Source organism: Daucus carota, chromosome 7 (genome assembly GCF_001625215.2).
Source record: "Daucus carota subsp. sativus chromosome 7, DH1 v3.0, whole genome shotgun sequence".
Classification (NCBI taxonomy): domain Eukaryota; kingdom Viridiplantae; phylum Streptophyta; class Magnoliopsida; order Apiales; family Apiaceae; genus Daucus; species Daucus carota.
Window position 1 is genome coordinate 30,365,176 of NC_030387.2, and position 22,438 is coordinate 30,387,613.

The following is a 22,438-nucleotide window of genomic DNA, read 5'->3' on the forward strand; positions in this document are numbered from 1 at the left end:
ACTTTGAATTATCAATATAACTATATAAAATATGCCAAATTTATATAATATTAAGGTGTATTGAATTGAGATTTTAAAGCATTTTTTTCATTCATGAAATCTGAATGTATTCGATTGGGATTGTTTAAAATCCATTAAAATCTCGAGATATTCAATTGAGATTTTAAATTATGCTATAAAATCTGGTGGTATTCAATTGAGATTTTAAATTATGCTTTAAAATCCTATGGTATTCAATTGAGATTGTTTAAAATCCATTAAAATCTGATGATATTCAAATGCTGATGAATTTTTTTGGATTTCATAAAATGATGGATTTTGTGTCATTTTTTAGTGTATTTTAAGTGTTTTGAAATCCCACCAAAATCAATGGGATTTTGAAGCATTGTGCTTAAATCCGATAAATTCTGCGACATTTTATCAAGAATCCGCACAAAATCAAAATCACATACAATCTATTAAAATCCATAGACTAAAAACAATCTATTAAAATCCCAATCTAATACACCACGTAAATCTCGAGACCCGAATTTGATTAGGGGTCTTAACTACTGTAATCACTCTACAAGTATATTTTCACACGTGGCTCACGATATGAAAGTTACAGTAAACTGGATAATCTATTATATTGGACCTGTTAGCAGCATAATCGTTTAATTTATCTTTGTTAAGGAAAACCTTTCTGTTCAGGGAATAAACAACTTGACATGATCATCTCAAGCTGGCCGACGTGCCCAACTTGTCTCGCCTACTTTGATGTAATGACACTGTGAGAGAAGTTGCTTTGGTTAAAGTAAAATATATATTATAAATAATAAGTATATTATAGCTTACAATTTATTAAAATATTTGTTTAATTATTTAAATGGTTGAACAAATTTATCTATTAATTATTAAAATATTTGTAAATTTATGGAGGTAAAATATTGGTAGAACAGAACTTAAGCATGCTTATAAGTTATACTTACCTGTACAAACGCTTAAAGAAAAATAAGTGGCCTAACACAAACTGTTCTGCCCAAGATAATATACTACAGTAATTAATAATCCATAAACTTTTCACCTAATTGGTAGGCTTGCAGAGTATTGTAGGCTTCTCGTGACTTAATTCTTCATGGAGCATGCACGTGATTAATATGCTTCTTTCGTTTATTAAATATCCAACTGCCTATGGAAAAAAATAAAAATATATCCAACTGCCTAGCAATTTAGTGAGTATAATAAATTTAATTTAACAATAAGATTTTTCTTAAGTTGGAATAAATCAACAAAAAGTCTGCTTCACAGGCAAATTGTCGGCAACCTCGGTCATGCCCGGCTAAAAAAATTTAAATAATATTATATATAATTATTGAAGTTGTGATGCATCATATATTTATAAGACTTCAAATTATAAATTTATAAATAATCTAATTTATAATAGCAAGTCGTTGTGGACATATTATACAACATATGATTTTTGGACTGTTGGATGAATATCCAACGGGTATGATTATAACATTTTTTTCACATGTCTAACATTTTTTAACCACTAGATGGAAAAAATGACCCCGCACAACCATTTTTAAACGCTAGACGGAAAAATTAATGAAAGTTGAAACATATAACTAATTTGAAACATTTTCTTTTTCCAACCGTGGACATGTAAATTCAAACGAAGGAAATATCACCATGACAAATAACCATCACAGTACAAATAAAAGAATTTATACCACAGGTGACACAAAAATGAACTTCAGCTAGTGTTGATAACTCGATATACATAATATGTAATTAATATGTAATTAATATGTAATTCACATCGACAATGAATTACACATCCCGTCATCATTCAAATAGGGATTTTGGAAAATCACTTATTACTACTAATGAGCTGAGTTAAGGACACGATAAATAAACAGGGATTGCCACCATGGTCCTGAACTCATCTGAGAACAACTGCTGCATTCCTTAGTGCCAGGTAACTCTGGACATACTCATTCGGAAGTGACCTGATTTGCTTAAACACTTCAGTATTAGCATAACGAAGTTTTGTCCTTGGATCATGGTACGGTGCCTAAAAGAAAGTACAACAAAATATTTATCATTAGCCAATGAATGAAAATCTATATACAGATCTTAAAATAAATGTTGGCACGGGTAGATTTAGCATATTCTTTTACTAATTTCTATAACATGGATGATATATCAAGCAAAGATAGTTAAAATTTATCCAATGCCCCCTGAATTGATCCTCTAAATTCACTATTATACGATTTGAGAAAAGTGCTATAAAGACCCCTGTTTTATCCGAGACCATATATATTCTACCAATAAAACATTGTACTCTCTCTGTCCCTCTCATTTTTTTACAGTTTTTTTACACTGCTCGACACACATTTTAAGGCGCATATAAAACATAGTTATATAACTTATTTTTATATTTTTTTCTTTTTTGTATAAAAATTTAAACACCAAATTTTTATTCAGAAGAGAAAAAAGTTCAAAATAATTTATCAAACTACATTTTACGACAGCATTAGAATGCGTGCCGAACCCCCGTCCCCCGATGTAAACAAATGAGGGGGGCGGAGGGAGTAAGAATATACTTTTTCGTAAAACATATTCTACAAAAACATACTGTATATATCTGGAAATTAAATTAGAATATAGAAATATAAATAATTTGGAATATATTATATATACAATAATATACATATATACATAATAACATAATACATATACATCTGGATATGATCCGGTTTCAATACGTGTTTGGATCGATTTTTGGGTTTCGGGGGCATTTCAGTTTGGTCAGGGCAAACACCAAACCCGACCCAAAATTTATTTCAGTCACCAGATCCGGAGCCAAAATTTCGGTTTCAGTAAGATCTATTTGGGTCGGAACGGATCGGATATCCATCGGGTCGGTACATATTACGTTCCCTACTTTTGAAGCCGCATACATAAGGTCAATTCAAGCCTACTGAATCCTTGTAAGCTACTCGCAAGTGCATTAGTTCTGACTCATTTGTAAATCCAAAACTTGGTGAAATCCATTTTAATTTCAAAAAACCCTTCCTTCCTAAAAAGTAGCTTAGCTAGTCAAGTTGTCACAGCAGTTAGTCAACAAAGATCCAACTAAGCACCTAATTAATCATCTGTAATTTTCTATGACCACCCATGTATAGACCCAATGTATCATGGAAAAACTATAAAACATCAAAGAGCTGAATTAATTCAATTATGATCCATGGAACTTATATTAATTTGGAATTGATAGCCCATACTGAAATAAAACAAATACTACTACATCATCATATGGTAAAATAACAAACAAACCACATAACTAAAGGTACAGTATATATATTAATTAAATTATATGAATCAATTGTCAACTATAAAATATATAGCAAGACAGGCACCCAGCCATTAGAATCTATCATTTCCACTCCGCAATGTGAGAATTAGGCAAAGCAATATTAAAGGAATTAATAACCATTTAACATAAGAAGCATCCCCAGACAATGCCAGAGTGATCCAACAGAATTATGATCTAACTAAAATAACTCTGCCGACTAGAAAACTGTATATCCGTTTCCACACTTATCCCCAACCCAAGTTGGTTAAGGTTGCTGGAAAATAAATCAATCAGTTGCTCGAATACTGTCTGTCTAATCAGTCATATAAGACACCAAGGCCATGTTTGTTAGTAGGGAATAAGACCATATCCTTTGACTTTTTGATCCCATGTTTGTTTTGTAAAAATGCATTGGGATTAGTCTAAGGATTATAGTCCTTTAAGATCTCAAACACATATTTGTTTCGTTGGAGTAAGGAATAGGATTATAATCCTCTAGTACTTGGTTGGAGAATGTATTTTTAAACCCCTTATCAAGTCAATCTTTAAAGGGCAAATCAATTGACAATTCCCTGAACTATTCCGCTTTTATTGTACAGGTTCCTGAACGAAAGATTCCGCATTTCGGGTCCTTGATGTTTCAAAAATTTTAGTTTAAGCCCCTACCGTTCAAAAGATTCTGACACCATTAGAATCTTTATACACATGGCAGTTTCGTGACGTCATTCTCAAAAAACACATACCTCATAACCAGTAATATCACAAATCTTCTTGTTTGGGTGCATAGAAGGTGGTGATTCGATATTAACATCTGCAGACAAATGAAGGTGATATGTGAAACTTCATCTACCATGTTGAATGTATTGCCAAATCTAGTGTTCGAATACATGAAGATAATAAACGCAGCACAACACTTAAAGAATCATTAAGGCATGCTAGATTAAAGTGCTAATATGTATGAATTTTTTAAAATGCTTGCCATCGAATCAGGGTTCTTTAACTTCGCAAGACAGCATCAAATTATAATGAAATAACATTATAACTCTACAAAAACTTTCAAGTTCTTATTCCATTCTAGCTATGAGGAGAAATAGAAATGAGAATAGCTCACAGTTAGGTTCATCAGCAGGGTAGTTCTGGTAATTCTCCGCTTGAATGATCTGCTTTAGATGTTTCCAGTGTCTACCTCTAGATTGACCCTTTGGAAACTTTTCATACATTTGGACTTTCTTAAAGCTTAAATGGGTTGGCAGTACTAGCTCTGCTTCAATGACTTCGTGTTCCATCTACAAGAAAAATTAATGCGAATTAATAAATGATCCACTATCCAAACCCAGAACAAGAAACTAACTCATCCAAACCCAGAACAACAAACTAACTCTGGTTGCATAAATTTATAGGTACACACATTACGGAAATGCACAGCTAGTACTAATTTGATCACATAAAAAATTTATCACACAAATACAATGTAAACTGCACTGATCTTTGAACTCATAACCCAACAAAAAGGGCACAAAAGAGGTCGATTGTATTTCATCTGAAGACTACTGCAGTATCATAAGTAAATAATCAAAAAAATCCAAATACAACTAGCACAGTCAATTCTGTTGGCCTAGAATCGGAGCTCAATAAGAATATATAAGATGTTAAAAAATCAATTAAAACTGTCCAATCAATAGTCAGCTTGCAAAAAACCTAATCTTATGCAAGTGGGAGCTCAGAATATATTTTCACATTTAATAAATTGGGGACAAACATAGTACGATTTGTTATTTGTCAAGCACAATAGAAACAAAGCAATAAACATACAATGAGGTTCCTTATGGATCGGCACAATATAACAATACAAGAACTCATGCTTTTCAGAATGATTGAACCATGACCACATTTTCAAAACACGGCACTTCTTGTTACCGTTAATGAGTATATATATAGCTTATGCTAAGTCAGCAAAGCCACCGTTTATCCAAACTAGTCCTTACATTGTATTAGTCAGCACGCAAAGCTCTCGATCACAGAGTATATAAACAATGCAACAGACCGAGTACGACTTGGTTGACTAATAGTTTCAGTCGTCTATTTCTCTCTTGATGAAGTTCAATCACATATAATCATATATTATCTCTAGGTAAAGGGAATAGTATCTTTCAGAGTAATTTAATCAAACACCTAAAGCGCAACCACATTAATCAAAAAACAAAACACGCAAAAACCAAAATTAACAGTAATATAAGAAACATAACATTGTGAAGAAGATTACAAAATAAAATGCTTGGGAATGATATACAAAATGAGCAGAGGGAATAGAGAATGACCTGAGTGAGTGCTCGGAAAGCAAATGAGTTTGCGAGCTGCGATGTGTTGCAACTTGTAATGGCCTTGGGAGAAACGGTTAAAGTTTGTTGTCTGTGTTATAATATAATATTATTTTATTTACCTAACAGGTAGCTTTCATAGCTCAGTTGGTTAGAGCACCCGTTTAGTAAGCGGGAGGTCTTGAGTTCAACTCTCAATGAAAGCATTTTTTTTATTTTTCCTCTACGCTTTTAAAACTACTTTCATTTTATTCATTTTTTGTCTAAAAGATGTAGAGTTTTAAGGGTTTTTCTTGGTGACTTCAATCATTACATATCTCAGATTAAAGCCAAACTGTTTAAGACCAGCATCTAGAACCGCAAATCCCATATCATACATATTTCTGCTGATCTGCATATAAGCACAAGTGACTTGCTGAAATTTCATGATTATCTATAAATTCAGTAACCGAACGCAAATTATATTTCAGATCATTAATGTATAAATGTTGCATACAATCATCAATGGCTGCTACACCTAATTAATTATCATTATACAACATGTGTCAGCCCTAAAAATGGATACAGTACTTCATGGTGTTGGTAACACAATTCAATAGTAAAGCTGACCAGGTGTTGAGGTTCTTCAGTGATTTTCAACCAATATAGCAAGTTAAACTTGCTGAGTACATGATCGGACAACCCTAAAGATATGAGTTTGGTTCCAAACCGTTACAGATGTCCAACAAATCTTTTTCACCCACCCTGAGATCGCCTTACAGTGTTGACGTAAGTTAGTTGTAACTGGATATAATATGGTGGCCATATATTTGCAGTAAAACTGAATTCACAACCATTGCTGCACTATCAGGAACTACCTTGAACTCTTCTTCTTCTTAGCAATACTTACTTCTGATGCTTTAAAAGATCTATCAAGAAGTCCAGATATAGGTACTTTCAAGTCAAAAGTCATCCTTTGGAGAACTAGTGATAGCGAGTACACATCTGACATGGCTCTGTGCGCTGAACCAACCAACGGAATTTTATAGTGTTCACGAAGCGCTTGCAGTGACGTTTTTGAAGGACAGTTTGGTCCTGAAAAGAACATATTGTAAGTAAGTCGATTATATGGACACATATGCAAACATAAAGGGTGAGACGTAGAAAGAGACCTCCAGACTTCACTAATTCCCGTGCTAGAGGAAGTGTGTCCATGAATATCCAATCCTTCGGAATCTCAATAGAGCAACGACTAAATTCCTTAATCAAGAAAGGAACATCGAAAGACCGAGCATTGTGACCAATCCACAGAACCTGACCACCAGGTTTCTGGCGGCTCTGTATATACTCCACTAATATGGGAATGAGTTCCTTCATCCTGAATTATGTTCATGACAATCAGAACTCAGAATACAACAATAACAATACAGATGCTTTAAAAAGGAACTTTTTACCATATAAGTCTGCATTTGTGAAAGGACAACTCTCTTTGTTCAAAATTTAAAGATGCATATCAAGGACCACTTTTTGATAACTACTTAACTTCAAGAGCTGCTGTTTGCAGGATATTTCTTTTCATATTTCTCCATAAACAATATTGTTTAAAGACCAACATTCAAAAATACTCAAATTTTATAGGCACTTGGTCGAGTAATAAACACCAACTATTAGTTAAAAATGAACTTTCTAAGTGACATAGAGATTGGTTGCTTTAGACATGATGGATATGTAACATGTATTGCTATTTCTATTTATCATGTTTAAATAAATATATAGAAAGTGAAAGAACACATTTTAGCATGACTGTGAGAACATTGAGAGCAATTAATTTGCAGTATTAAAAAATTTCAAAACAATATAATACAAAAAGTGCAGAATATGTAGAAAACAATTGTTCTGGAACTTTCGGAGAGGGAAAAACAAGTGTTCTCACCGTTTACAGAGTAAAAAATGTTCTTACTAGAATCATTTTATATATATTCAGACAATTTATAGATATCTTTGTTTGCAAAGTACTTTGAGAATTAGGATCAATAATCCTCTATTTTTCACATGCCTTCTTCGCTAGTCTCCTACTCTCCAGTCCAGATTCCACACTTTTACGCAAGTTGCTAATTTAGACCAGTATCTGAATCCCAATATAGAGACATCTCTATTTATACAAATTTACATGTTTCATACTGTCGTTTTGGTTCACCCGCTTAATTTCATCTTGAGATGCACAAGAAGTATGATCCTTCTCCGGGAATTCAGATTGTAAAGGATCTGCCTTGTTGACGTTATACACATAAATTAACTGAACAATCTACTATCAACAAAGCTAAATTCTGACTAGGGGTGTTCATCAAACCGCCCACACCACACAAACCGCCCGCACCGCTCCGCACCACACCGCAAAATGCGGTTTTTCTTTTTCGTGATGCGGTTGCGGGTTGAAATTTTAACAAGCCGCGCGGTGCGGTGTGGGTTGCGGTTTGACATTATACATGCGCGGTTCAAACCGCACCGCACCGCTATTTTCAAATATATAAAATATATCACATATAATTACAAATATTTATATTATATAGGTAGATTATTTATTATGATGTTATCTTCTATATGTGTGTATATATGTTCAAGTTACTCAACTTAATTTTAAAAATTTTACAATACAAATGTTAGTTTTAAGACGACAAATTATATATTATAATTATATTTATTTTTTCTATAAAATGACTTGTAAGTGTTGAAATCTTTTGATCTTCATTATTATCATACTCATATTTTAGTTTATATTTCTTTTCATGAGTATCGTAACTCTGTATTTGTGTGCGCGCGCATATATATATATATTAAACATTATTTTTAAATACATATAATTTAAAATTATATTTATATTGTCATTCAAAAGTATAATTTTTTTGAATGTATAAACCACGCAAACCGCATGAACTGCACCACACCGCACCGTAATTTTGTGGTGTGGTTTACGCGGTTTTTATATTACGCGGTGCGGTTGCGGTTTACGAATTTCCTCAAACCGCATGCGCGGGTTGGTTCGCGGTTTTGGGAAAAAACCATACCGCCCGCATTTCTGACAAGTAGTTCTTTTGTTGTGTCCCCACCATGAGTTTTAATGTGCGTCAAACCTGTGAGCTTTATTATATATATGACTTCAACTTAAACAATGATGAGCAAAATGAAATAAAAATTAAACCAAGAGACCATTCAGCAGAAAGTAACGTAATCGATTTCACTAACATGCCAAAGACAACAGTAGGGAAACGAAGAAGAGTGTCTATGAATAACCAAGTTGCTTTAACTCTTTAACCAGGTGATGACATTTACCAAGCCCAAATATCAAATTTAACGAAATTAACTTGCGGGACATTTCTGACAGAGAGATAACAATCAAAATATAACCATTATACCTTGGGACATCAGGCCTGCTAACCATATGTGTTGAGATGCCGTGAATATGTGAATTAGGCACATAGCATTCAGGATTTATAAGAGTCTGAAAAGTGCTGTTTTCACCCCCGACAAGATCCTGAAGTGCGATCTCAATAATTCGTTCATTCTCCCTGCTAAAACCTGTAGTTTCAATGTCGAAAATGATGATAGTCATGAGTTTGGCCAACTCTTTGTTCTCAGTAACCTTTTGTTGAGTTCCAAAGTCCTTTCTTTCAACTGTACTTATCTCTAATTTGTTTGTATGTAACTCATTGCTTGATAAAGTCATTCCATGTCCAACAACTTCAGATTTTTTGTTCAAGGCACTTTTCCTTTTCTGATCTGTTTTTGTGGTCACAGTTCTAACATATTTCCTAGTATGTCCTCCATCAAGATCACTGTTGTTAGAACGAAGATGATCTAATCTAGAGCCTTTTACTCCCGTCCTACCTAGTTTGTGGAAGTTATCCCACCAAGAACTAGCTAAAGTATGAAATCTACATCTGGGAACTTGCAAAAGTGAGAAGCACATCGAAACTGTTCTCATCTGCTTCTATAAATTTAACAAGAGTCAATTAGGAAAGAATGCTGAATTGCACAACCAATACGCTTAACCTGCCAATGAAGCAAACAACAGACAAGGTTAGCAATAACCAAACAAATACACTAATTGTCCTTCATGATTTCAACACCACTAACCTATTTTATGCCTAGGGATGAAAACCAGACCCGATGGATTAACCATAAAAGTTTAGTCTAACCAAGAAAGGATATACAAGTTAAGAAGATAGATGGCGGTATTACACTAAATGCAATATATAACCCTAGACGTGGTAACAAACACGTGCATTTGTTGCAACTCACAATAAAAAATAATACAATACAGTAACTTAAAGAAACTTCGCTACTCACGTCATTGCTTTCATAATTCCTTTACTTTACAATTTTGATTCATATCTTCCAGACTTCCACCATACCTCATTTAATAATTCTCCAGTTTAATATATTCAGGACACTCAGCAAGATTAAGCTAAGGTCAGCTTCCAGTTTCCGCATGAAATATGGATTATATATGTGGATTACATATCTGGAGCATATGGAAGATAAAAAGAACTATAAAATACAGAAGAAATTCCATAAAATATGCACAACAAGATAGTTTGACATGACCAATCGCATATTCACATGCTTTTTTACAATTCCTGTGCTTCACATAGTATTAAAGCACTTCACATACAGTATCTTTGGTTCAGCATATTGTACACATCTTTTCAAATGTGAAATTTAATTATTCACACGTTCACCATTTTAACATGCTGCTTTCACTTGCATTCAGTCAAGTTATGATCATTGTTGCATTCTGCCTCATTTTCTTAAATAATCTATTTAGCAGTATTTGAAGATAGTTATGCTACATTGCTACTGTAGCATAATGTTTGACAAACTTTGGTTTTTCTGAATTCTACATTTACCATCTCAACATATTTGATTTTCGGAATATTATAAGATCAAACAAGTGTTTCACTAATTAACTGCTAAGCTTCTATCAAGATAAGAAATAAATCGATAGCCTAGTGGCAAGGCCATCGGTCCTCACTCTCCCTGTCCCTGCAGACTTAAAAGGAAAAAGTAGAATAAACATACCAGAAAATGTTAAAAAAAGATAGCAGACCAATTAGGCTCAACTGCTCAAGTGAACCATAAAATCAAAAAGAATCAATCAACACTACACATTCTAGTATTCAAACTTCAACCATTTTACAATGAAGCAATCCATACCCTAATGAATTCCAATTTTTAACACTTAAACACTTCAACAAAAACACTAGAAAACACATATTCAACTGAAATAAACACAAAAAGATTATAAAGGCAACAACTTTGTAATCAAATTTGAGGCTAGAATCATGTGAAACCAACCAAACACCAAAAACAAAACAAATTAAATAAAGATTGAATTTTTACATAAAGAACAACCAAACTCTTAAATTCAAACAACAATACAGAAGTATATAAAGTGAAATCAAAGCAAAGACATGCCTGGTAGTGAAATGAAATGCAAAGCCTCAGTTGAAACAGTTAGTTTGTGTTATTATGCGTAAGAAATATACATACATGTGTGTGTATGTATATGTTGCCCCCTAATGTAAACTTGGGGGAAGGGCGGGGAGATAAATTCGGAAAAGAGGAGAGGGAGGGGCTAATAAAATAACCCAGATCCATATCTTTCGGACCCAGTAGCCCACTTCTCGATGTCTAATTTTTGTAATTTTTTAAAATTTATATATGTAAATAACATATTCAGTGTTTTGTTTTTCACAAAACATATTCAGTATTTTTTTTTTAAAATTACATATTCAGTGTGGCAGATGACGGTTGATTCTTTATATTTGGATTTTATTTTTTTTTGAACAATTCAGGTTTATATATTTTACGAATGATAATTTGTTCTAATACTTCTCGAGATGAGGCGGAATCAAACTAAAAATGTCCCGAGACAATCGAGTATAAACCCACCACTTGAGTTATTTAGCCTGACTAATTATGCTCATATTTGGAATATTCTTTAAATAAATAATTGTATTAAAATAAAATATTTTTAAAAATTAAATTGTATCATTTTTCAATGTGATGAGTATATGTAGCGTATAGTACAACTCATACGTGCCTAAAATAATAACCTTGGTATAGTAACAAGGTATAGCGTGCACGAACTGTTGAAGACGAAGTCATTATAACATGTTGTATTAGGTAGGCAAGTCCAAACAAAATAATGATACCGCAGAATATACTATTCTTGTGGGTTTAGTTTACTTTCTCTCTGGACAAAGACATTGCACACATTCCCTCTCCAGATATCCCAACTATCTTCATTCTTTAGCTTATGCAAAACTCAGGCAAGTTAGTAATCTCAGCAGGAGATTTTATCACTTCTTATTTGGGCCAAACGAGCGAGATATACCGTATATGTTTTCGAAAACAAAATAAAAGTAAACCGGTACATGTATTGTTGTAGGTTTACGAATACTAATCATTTTTTCTGTAACAAGATACACAGCCCTTGAGAATTGCATAGAAACAACAATAAGATTAAACAGAACTTTACATGAAGGCAACAGTGAGAATTTACAAATTATAACATTAATCTTAACCCTGATCAAGGTACCATTTTTTGGTACTTAACGAGAAAGAAAGTAGCCAGTAGCTAGAAACTAGAAGAAATGGCTTCCTAATCTTTGTGGAGACTGCATAAACAGTATGCTTTTGCATCCACAACCTGCCAGACTAGACCTGATTTACCACGTAGGATTTACGTGATGAAGAAAACTATATCACCAACTGAAAGTGAACCCTTCTTTGCATTTGATGCTAGAGGGAAAAACTAAATTTGCAAAAATAAAAGAATGTAGTTCTCAGACAGAACTAAGCTGCTGCTTGGACTTAAGCTTAGAAATCGTAGCGAAGGAACCTTTCTAATCTTTTGGCAGCTGCATCGCGCCTAATTGATATCCCCCATTTCAGGGCAGCACGAAGCTTGAACCACTTAAGTCCTGGTCTTCCTGTTTTTGAAACATGGAAACCGATACTGGAAGAAACAAAGTCGATTGATTGGTTGTTTGGGCAAATAAAATTTTCATTCACTGGCCATTTCATCATTTCAGCTGAAAAAGTGTCGGTATAAGCTAGACTTGCACTTGCCAAGACTGACCCCGGAGACACACTGGGAGCTACACCATATCCGGGGGTAGATGATTCATGGAGAAAATTGTTTGTCACAAGACTATTCTTTCTTTTTGAAGAAAACCCTTGCATTAAATCATGTTCCAGTATAACTTCTTGAAGATCACCATTGTCCAGTTCAGAAGTATATGGTGGTGAAGTTGTCATGTAACCAAAATTTAGCAGCATTGGCAGTTGATCTGCGCACCAGAAACAAGAAAAAAAAAACCCTCAGAATACGACAGAGTGAACAACAACATTCTATTGCATTCACATCCTAATATCATATAAACATTCAACTTCGAGCCAAAAGTAGATATGATTCAGATATCAGTAATCAGTAATTAAATGGATCAAGACTGAAACAGCCGTGCACAACTGGAAGCTTCTTGTCTTATAAATCTCTTCATATTATTAAAGACAGATATTACATAGAATTTCATGTAAAAGGAAATGATGATTTCTTTTCATCAAGATACACAGGATCTTACAATAGTCAAGCTGAAAATAGCAAGTAATTCTCAACAGCATGCATACCTTCATCAACAACTGAGGTGTCGACATTTTGTTGACCTGCAGAGTAACTGTTTGACGTCTCTGTTTGCAAACTGGACAATAGCATCGGGGGATCTATAAAAGACCCTTCAAGTAGTTCCAGCTCATGCAAATTTTTATAAGCCTGAAGCTTCACATGTTCCACTAAATTCTGCAATAAAATGGGAGCATTCATCAGTATCGAATCAGAGAGAATTTTGACAACACTTTGAAGACTAATGGACAGGGTTTAGACATATTGTGTTATTCCTACATATTCACTAATAAGAAAAAATGTTGATGCTAAATATGGATTTTTGCTTGATCGTGAGCCTGCTTATCAAGTTAGGAACTCAATCCCTTTCTGTAAGTGGTCTAATTATGATTAAGTAGCTTTGATTTAAATTTATGTGGGGGTGACATGGAGAGTGATGGTCATTAGGAGGAACACACATAAGAATGTGTTAGCCAAAACTTATTTTAGGAGTACAAACCATTTGGAATGGAGTGAGTTTATCCAGGTACTCAAAATTCTGGCCATCAAATATTGCTCCAATCGCCTTCCAGATGGAATTAAAGACGAGCAGAACTCTTCCTGCAGCTCCACGGTAAAGGTACATCTTGTCATCTAGAGTGCAACGAGTAGCATGTTCAGTGATTGTTTCCCATGTTCTGTTAGAGATCCCGCCACCAAGTACCTACATGAATTAAAATACAGAGTTATACAGACTTGTCCTCAACTTCTCTTGTTGCTAACATTCAAATGAGTTAGATATTTTAGATTGTAGAATATATATCTTACATTGCGTAGTGAGGTAGGATCAGTGATATACAAACGACAGAAGTCCTCAACCGTGAATATTCTAGCAGATGCCAACCGTCTATGGAAGGCGCCATCTTTTGCTATTCTCTCTAAGCGCCATACTTCATCAGCTAATGCTGGCGGATGGTGCTTCTTGTATGCTGAATTAAGAATGTTAGTTAGTTCAGATCTAGCATAGTTCTTTCACATCAGTCATATTCCTCGCTTTTCAAAAGTAAAAAAGAAAAGAAAATGACAGTAGGATAGGATGACTTACACTCTCCACGATGATCTTTTACAATGAAGGGTTCACTTTTTGCCTCTTTAACTCTTGCTTGAGTAGAATTACTCTGCACTCTTGCTCCTAACCTAAATCTTCTACTTCTGATCCAGCTGGAATTATCAGTAAAACAGATATTACCCAGATCAGCCACTCCATTTCGTAATGCTAATGTAAGATCCCCTGTCACCAATGGCCTTTTGCCTTCCCTTGCTTGAATAACACTGGCATCAAACTCCTTCTTGGTCCAATCTTCTCCATTAGCAGCAGTGAAATCACCGTTAAGAACAACAATCTCAATCTTCATTGACGCCATTGGCCCAGATGTAATTATCTCGTTGGACCTAGTGTCCACCAACACTATTTTTATAGGCTCACAATCCTCAGATTCGACCTTGCTGCTAGTGAACAGAGTAGAGGGAATCTTGCTGTAAAACTGCAGCTGCCAAGCGCATGTGCCAGATGACTCGCTCTGTTTAGCAGATGACTGGAACCTTTGAATTGCACGGTTCACCTCGTCCTGCACCTGGAAACAACATAAGAACGTTAGCACATATAGTTGCAGAAAGGCACTCGGACAGTATTAAGTTTAGCTCAATAGCATTAGTTAAGCTAACTAGCTAAGTAATTCATAATCAACTATCAATGTAATTTTTTTCTGGATACCACAAGATTCATCAGATGAAGTTTCAAATATATCATATACATGACAACATTGAAATCAACCGTTAAAGGTGTAACTACAATATATACACAGAATCTTACTCCGTACAAACTACTAAATACAAACTAAAATACAAATCAATATTGGCTCTATGCTTGTCTGGAGATTTGTGGGTCCCGAGGGTGGATCCCGACTTGGAGCTCAGCAAGGCATTAGGTGGGGTCTATTAAGTAAGGGTGGAGCCTAGTGGAAGTGGTTGGGGCCAAGTATTGGCTCTATGCTTGTCCGGAGAGAGAGCCTTGGCGAGCCTCTAGTGAGTCCGAGGTGGATTGAGATAGAATTAAAAGAAACTTGTATAGGAAATCAAGCCGTGAACAGTTGCTTAATTATATTTGCACTAAAAACCCCTGCCTTTACTCTACTATTACTATCCAACAGATAGGTAGAACAAGCATTAAGAAAATGATTCAATGATCAAAACAAAAACATCAATATAAAAACTGTAAGTTAAATTTTCAACTAAATGTAAAGAGAGAGAGATCTTACAACTCTGCGGAGAAAAGGTTCTAGTCTTGGCACAAATTCCTGAAGCGAAATTCCCCTCATCACATCTCTCAGAACACTGCAGAAACATCACAAACACACATAAGCCTAAAACCAAAACCACACCAAAACAACACAAAAAATCAAAACAGCCCACTTACGTCGCAGATGCACATCGTCGCTTCATTTCCCATCTAGCAATCTCAGAGCCATCATCACTCCTCTCGCCAAAATGTCGCTTCACCATCAAATAAACCACAACACAGCCGAATCGCCAAGAACTCAACAAACCGAATTTCCAAGAACAAAACAAACTGACAACTAAAATTAAGCTCTAGAATTTCACTCCACAAAGAATTAAAAAAAACCAGAGTATCTCAAAACTGCCAAACCCCTGGCCTTAAATAACGAAATCGCAGAAAGTGCAGAGAAGCTTCAAACTGAGAATAAAATTAACACTCAAACTCTTAAAGTCAAAAATATAAAAACATGAACCAACACCTGGCTTTATAGGAATTTATTACAACGTTAAAAGAACATTAACATCAAGAACCACAGTGTTAACTAATACTTGCAAGAGGTACATTAATATACCAACTGAAATAACCGCGTAATAATAGAAATCTTTATCTATTTTAATTAAAAATTAACGATACTAACTAAAAAACCGCGTAATAATAGAAAGGTACTAATAGTACATTTTCTTGAAATTGCAACGATCAAATCAAAGCAAAGGAAACAACGCGGAAGCTGAGAAGACGAAGGGGGGTGGAAGATGCAAAACACACACAGAAACACAGAGTAGCATGTAGCAATAAAGAACGCGTATAGTGTCGAGGAGTGAAGAGACTTGATGATAGAGACTTGTAAAAGTTTTGATGTCAACTCCAAAGTCGTCGCCACACTTGTGTGAGTAGACACGTCTGCATGCATGATATCGTAAAACATGAATTCTAGGCTCCCTCTCGTTTATAACCACTTTGTTCGACCACTTTTCAAAACTAACCAGTTTTTTTTTGAGTTTTCAAAACTAACCAGTCTAAATCAACCGAGAAACAGCGACCTGAACGAAAAAATTTTTACAGCACGGGTCGCGCTTTGAAACAGCGACCCAAACACAAAAAAACCCATTGGGGTCGCGTTTCCAAACAGCGACCCAAGCTGGGTAAATAATCCCTGTGCACATTCTTTAAAACAGCCCTAATTATAATATAATTTTCTTTAAAATAATATAATATTTTTATAATATTATATTATATAATGATATAATATAAAAAAATCATATAATTCTTATACATTATTTGTGATATATTTTTTTTAAAAATAAAATCATTAATCGGATAATTCTTATACATTATTTGTGATATTATATTTTATATTATTATATTATGTAATGATATGATATAATGTTATAGATTGTAATATTTAAATATTTAAGCTCATATTGAAGTATAATTTAAAAGGTAATTATATATATATATATATATATATATATATATATTTATATATTTAATTCAAGTTTTAGTAATTATCTAATTAATAATGTTGTAATTACATAGCTAGTAATAAAATTGTGAATTTTTGTAACCTATATGTTTCTATAAAATACCATTAGGTTTTTAGCCATTCTAACACATACACACATATTCTAGATCGACTCGTACAAACGGTTTACTTTTGTACGAGTACAGAAACGGTTTTAACTTTTAAGGGAGCGTTAGGTTCTTCTTTTTGGTTATGTATCTCTCTGGAGTACTTAGCAATTAAATATTTGATTTTCATACGAAGAAATATATTTTGAGTGTTTCATGCCTTCTTCTCTTGCGTAATTTTACTTCCAGAAAATTAGGCGTAATTAAAATATGAGATATATAAGGTCATTTTAAATATGCTATGTTTGAGTGGCATTTTAAGTGTTACGTTGATGCTTACTATGTTTATGTGGCTTTGTCATTGTTTGTCGGAATAAAACTGATGTTATGCAATAATGTTTACATACATAATGACACCTAAACTGAAAAGCAGCAACAACTACCAAGTGTTCATACATAAGTAACAAATAAACATACATAAGCAAACAACGCAACTACAAACTGAAAATACATAAACTCAAAAGACATAAACTACTTCTTCTTATGCCCGAAGATATGGCTGCCCGTGTGACATTTCCTGCCCTTCCCCTTTGCATCTCTGGGTGGCTGCTGTCTCTGCTCAGGCTGGGACGGCTCCTCGGGTTCCGACTGATCTCGTACTGCCCACGGGCTACTCTCAGCAACGTACGCACCAAAACTATGCATATGTACAGGAGTAGGAGTGGACCTCACCCCTGCCGGTGTAACTGGAAACGCAGGTGCCCCGAACACGTAGGATGGGCTACCAAATGACGGGACCGGGGCCTGTAGCGGAGGTGTGGTGTACTGATCGGTCAGGAATGACATGTCAGGACGATAAACATCTCGATCAGCAAACTGGTATGACTCCTGAAGTGGAGGAGAAACATGTGTGTGCCCACCACTAGGAGAGGTGTCCTCGTCATCCCCTAAATTCACCGCAAAACCACCTTCACCACCTACGTAGTCATCCCCTGCAGTCTCAGTTGCCACCTTGGGCCAACGGGGCCAATCCCCCGCCCCTGAAGGAGCCCGTGCATCCCTATCTGGCGCAGTAGAGGTGCCAACATGGTGCGACCAGCTACTACTGCCCACATGAGTGTAGTAAGTGCCAGGCTCCGGCTCAACTGGTGTGACAGGACGCCGACCTCTGCGTGTCGGAGGGCCTCCGTAACCCCTGACACGAGCAATCACCCCTGTAGCAGACTCTGTGCCCGATTGAGATCGGGAGCAGCAGGGTCAATGGCAGAGTCCACCTCTAGAAGCTGCTCCTCCTGTTACCAAACATAAACATGCAAAGAGAAGTCATGCCGAGAATACATTCTAGATGACATAACATATGCAGTAGAACAAAAGTAATTGTGGAAGACAGTAAAAGTAGTTGTTTACCAATGACTGTGTGGCGCCGTGTGTCCCCTGAAAAGCATCCGCTCTACGCCAGAACAATGGGTTAACCATGTATTTACATGTAACCTGGAGGTACCAAGGCATGTATGCGGGAGAGCAACCATTGCCCAAAATGAATGGCGGAGATGTCATAGCTCGGGCAAGAGACGTATCCTAGTAATGAATGTATGTCTCCCTGGCGCCCTGCCAGTCAATAGACTCGTTGACGACATCGTGCAACTCATGATGATTCCTACGTGGGGAGGATGTAGGTATGTCCTGAACGAACCCAAACTGCCTCGTGACCCTGTCAGTATACACTACACCATAAAAGGCTTATAGCAACGCGAAAAAACCATTGCTCAAAGTGCTATATATGTTGCAATAGGTTCTATAGCAACAAAAGTGCCAAATTTTGGCGTTGCATCTGACCGCGTTGCAATTGGTGGATTTAGCAACAAATATATCCCCATACAGCAATGAAATTATTTTATTGCAATAAATCGATATAGCAACAAATATTTGTCTACAGCAACGCATTCCTTGTATTGCATTAGCTTAATTTTGTTTCATTTGTATAACTTTAAGGCAACAAATATTAGATCAATTGCAATGAATTTTAACCAAGATATAGCAATGATTTCGCCCATATTGCAATATTTTTATACATTTTTTTTGCAACAGATTTCGATGCAATAGCAACAAATTTAATAAAAAAATTCGAAAAGATCATTGCTACAAATACAATTATAGCCAGACATTATATGTTAGATATAATTGATGATTACTAATGTTCTTAACGTTTGTTTTAGAACAGGAATCATCAGAGTTTAATCTGGAAGCTGATCAGAGTTTAGTAAAGTCTGACAGAGTTTGATAAAGTCTGACCAGAGTTTACATAGTCAAGATTCATCAGAGTTTACACGTGGAAAGAGCTCAGAAGCGGATATACTTCAAGGAAGGATAGAAGCGGAGGAGTGATTTGCTGACTATGGAAACTAAACAGAAAACTGGAGCAATCTTTGATTGATAGAATTTATAGCAGATTTATAGGATATCAAATCAGAGATTGATTTTGTAACTGTGTCTATATAAACACAGATTAGGGTTACTCTAGACGAGTTGAGTTATCGAGTACATTGTTAAGAACCCTAGCAGCTCTTAGTGATACATTATAAATCACTGAGAGAGTTTTTGTAACCATTAAAGCTTTGTGAATATAAGAGTTTATTACTTTCAATCTCTTATATTGTCTTACTGTGTTACAGATTGTGATCACTATATCAGATTATATAGTGAATTTATAGGACCTAACAAGTGGTATCAGAGCCAGCTCTGTTAAGATTACTACAGTGAGATCTTAAACACAATCATGTCTGAAAAATCACAAGCTTCATCCTTTAGAGTTCCAATCCTTAAGGCATCTGAATATCCAGTCTGGAAAGAAAGAATGATAATATTCTTAGACTCTGTTGATCCAGAATACCTTGACAGGATCTTTGATGGACCACATATGCCCACCAAGCTCTCTGTTGGGCTTGCTGATGAACCTCAGAAGATGGTTCCAAAAGAAAAGAAAGATTATACCCCTGAGGACATCCTGTCAATTAGTAAAGACTCAAAGGTGAAACACCTTTTGCACAGTGCTCTTGATAATGCAATGTCTAATAGGGTAATTGGGTGCAAAACTGCTAAACAAATCTGGGATGCTCTGGAAACCAGATGTCAAGGAACTCAGGCCATTAAGAAAAACAGAAAAACAATCCTTACACAGGAGTATGAGCACTTTGACTCAAAATCTGGTGAGTCCTTGACAGATCTGTATGACAGATTTGTCAAACTGTTGAATGACTTATCTCTGGTAAACAAGGAATATGATCTTGAAGACTCAAATCTCAAATTCCTTCTGGCTCTTCCTGAAAAATGGGATTTGAAAGTCACCACAATAAGAGACAATCTTGATCTTGGAGAAATGTCTCTTGATGATGTTTATGGAAGACTGAAAACTCATGAACTTGAAATGGAGCAAAGGAGCAAACGTCATGGAGGAAAATCAAAGTCTGTTGCTCTGATAGTTCAAGAGGAAGCTGCTAAGAGCAAAGGAAAAGCTCATGTCACAAAGTCTGACATTGAGTCATCAAACTCTGATGACTCAAACTCTGATGTTCCCTCAGACTCTGAAGAAAGTGATGATGAGATGATGCAGTTAGCAGCATTGATGGTGAAAAGCTTCAAGAAGTTGGCCTACAAAAAGTTCAACAAAGGCAAAAGTTTTTCAAGGAAAGACAGAAACTCTGACAGAGTCTATGACAAGAAGAACTTTAAGAAGAATGAGGGCAAAGAAGGAAAAGCTGGAAAAGCTGACAAGTATACCTGTTTCAACTGTGGTGAAAAGGGACACTTTGCATCTGAATGCAAGAAAGCCAAGAAGGAAAAAGAAAAAGCCTTTATCACCAAGAAAGGAAACTGGACAGATACATCTGATTCAGAAGAAGAAGTCAATTATGCTCTGATGGCAAACACTGACAACAACTCTGAATCTCCTGCTAAGGTACCTCACTCTACTCTTGCCTTTGATACTGAAGATATAACTGAGTTAAGATTGTTTCTTAAAACTTTGCATATCAGCTTTAGAGATCAGACTTTAGAAAATGAAAGATTAAAATCTGAAACTCTGAGTGTAAAGAAGAGGAATGATTTTCTAGAAAAAGAATTAGTTCAGATGTTGGAAGTTCAGAAAGAAAGAGATGATGCTGTCATTGTCAAAGATGAATTATTAAAGAGGTATGCATCTCTTCAATCAGAACTTGCTAAGGAAAGGGAGATCATAAAGACATGGACTAATTCAGGCAAAACTACTCAAGATATCTTAGGTAGTGGAAACTGGAAGAAAGGACTAGGTTACACTGATAACTCTGAAGCTGAGTCATCAAAAACAGAGTTTGTTAAAACTCAAAAACCTAAGGTTAAACCTGTCAAATTTGTTGTTGAATCCTCTAAGTCTAAACAGAGTAGACCAAAATCAGAGATTAACAAAAATTTAAAATCTGATAAGCCCAAACAGGTTAACATAGGACTGATGACCCAGAAACAGCTTAAACACAAGCTTAAAGAAGTAAAGTCTGATGACAAAAACAAGGAGCCTAGGAAAAACAGAAATGGCAAGATTGGAATAGACAAGAGTAATAACTACATGCCTGTTCCAAATGCACCTAGGAAGACATGCCATAACTGTGGTAATACTAATCATCTTGCTAATTTTTGCAGGAAGAACAAGGACATTAACTCTTTACCTACAAAGTCTGGAGTTAGAAAAAGTAGTTTTAGATATAAACCACAAGATCCATGTTTTCATTGTGGTAGTTTATGGCATTCTATTTATACTTGCAAAGAATATCATAGTTTGTATTATGATTATTATCAATTGAAACCTTCTTTGAAGAAGTTTAATAAAAGCTCTGCAAGTACAAAATCTGTTTCTAGTACAAACTCTGTTGCAAAGTCTGTTAGCTCAAACTCTGATAATAATACCGCTGCAAAAGCTAACAAACTTAATAAGGCCAAGGGATCCAAGCAAGTCTGGGTCCTTAAAACTAACAATTAGTGGTCTTTGTGATTGCAGGGCAACAGGAAGAATATTCTAGTCTTGGACAGTGGATGTTCAGGACACATGACTGGAAATAAGGCCCTGCTGTCAGAGTTTGTGGAGAAGGCTGGCCCAAGTGTTTCTTATGGAGATGGCAACATAGGAAGGACTCTGGGATATGGCAACATCAATCTTGGAAATGTCATCATATCAAATGTAGCTCTTGTTCAAGGGCTGAAAC

The 22,438-nt window shown here is 35.3% G+C and overlaps 3 protein-coding genes and 1 non-coding gene across 4 annotated transcripts; 1 reads left to right on the forward strand and 3 right to left on the reverse strand.

Moving 5' to 3' along the window:
• Positions 1-1,685: 1,685 nt before the first annotated feature.
• Positions 1,686-5,763, reverse strand: LOC108194034 (protein EIN6 ENHANCER). Its single transcript, XM_017360925.2, has 4 exons — positions 5,659-5,763; positions 4,452-4,626; positions 4,084-4,151; positions 1,686-2,056 (listed from the first exon to the last, which is right to left on the reverse strand). Exons 2-4 carry the CDS (start codon positions 4,624-4,626, stop codon positions 1,925-1,927), a joined length of 375 nt encoding a protein of 124 aa, XP_017216414.1. The 5' UTR covers positions 5,659-5,763; the 3' UTR covers positions 1,686-1,924.
• A 27-nt stretch (positions 5,764-5,790) lies between these two features.
• TRNAT-AGU (transfer RNA threonine (anticodon AGU)) lies at positions 5,791-5,864 on the forward strand. Its single transcript has one exon. It is a non-coding gene; the product is annotated as a tRNA-Thr (tRNA).
• A 239-nt stretch (positions 5,865-6,103) lies between these two features.
• Positions 6,104-11,326, reverse strand: LOC108194007 (exonuclease DPD1, chloroplastic/mitochondrial). The gene is made up of 4 exons (XM_017360889.2): positions 11,113-11,326; positions 9,051-9,687; positions 6,810-7,015; positions 6,104-6,732 (listed from the first exon to the last, which is right to left on the reverse strand). The coding sequence occupies exons 2-4, from the start codon at positions 9,617-9,619 to the stop codon at positions 6,512-6,514; spliced, it is 996 nt and encodes a 331-aa protein (XP_017216378.1). The 5' UTR covers positions 9,620-9,687; positions 11,113-11,326; the 3' UTR covers positions 6,104-6,511.
• An 865-nt stretch (positions 11,327-12,191) lies between these two features.
• LOC108193268 (calmodulin-binding protein 60 B) lies at positions 12,192-16,219 on the reverse strand. The gene is made up of 7 exons (XM_017359857.2): positions 15,777-16,219; positions 15,619-15,694; positions 14,406-14,934; positions 14,129-14,289; positions 13,821-14,024; positions 13,330-13,498; positions 12,192-12,992 (listed from the first exon to the last, which is right to left on the reverse strand). The coding sequence occupies exons 1-7, from the start codon at positions 15,860-15,862 to the stop codon at positions 12,520-12,522; spliced, it is 1,698 nt and encodes a 565-aa protein (XP_017215346.1). The 5' UTR covers positions 15,863-16,219; the 3' UTR covers positions 12,192-12,519.
• Positions 16,220-22,438: the final 6,219 nt, after the last annotated feature.

Bases quoted from the DNA above. Each gene is read 5' to 3' on its own strand.
- LOC108194034 (XM_017360925.2), bottom strand. From the start codon at position 4,626: ATGGAACACGAAGTCATTGAAGCAGAGCTAGTACTGCCAACCCATTTA. The intron at 4,152-4,451 runs GTGAGCTATTCT...ATTTGTCTGCAG, and splicing joins CCCTGCTGATGAACCTAACT to ATGTTAATATCGAATCACCA. The intron at 2,057-4,083 runs GTATGTGTTTTT...ACTTTCTTTTAG, and splicing joins GTGATATTACTGGTTATGAG to GCACCGTACCATGATCCAAG.
- LOC108194007 (XM_017360889.2), bottom strand. From the start codon at position 9,619: ATGAGAACAGTTTCGATGTGCTTCTCACTTTTGCAAGTTCCCAGATGT. The intron at 7,016-9,050 runs GTATAATGGTTA...AACATAATTCAG, and splicing joins AGCAGGCCTGATGTCCCAAG to GATGAAGGAACTCATTCCCA. The intron at 6,733-6,809 runs GTCTCTTTCTAC...TGTTCTTTTCAG, and splicing joins GGAATTAGTGAAGTCTGGAG to GACCAAACTGTCCTTCAAAA.
- LOC108193268 (XM_017359857.2), bottom strand. From the start codon at position 15,862: ATGGTGAAGCGACATTTTGGCGAGAGGAGTGATGATGGCTCTGAGATT. The intron at 14,290-14,405 runs GTAAGTCATCCT...TTCTTAATTCAG, and splicing joins AAAAGATCATCGTGGAGAGT to CATACAAGAAGCACCATCCG. The intron at 12,993-13,329 runs GTATGCATGCTG...TCTGGTGCGCAG, and splicing joins CACCTCAGTTGTTGATGAAG to ATCAACTGCCAATGCTGCTA.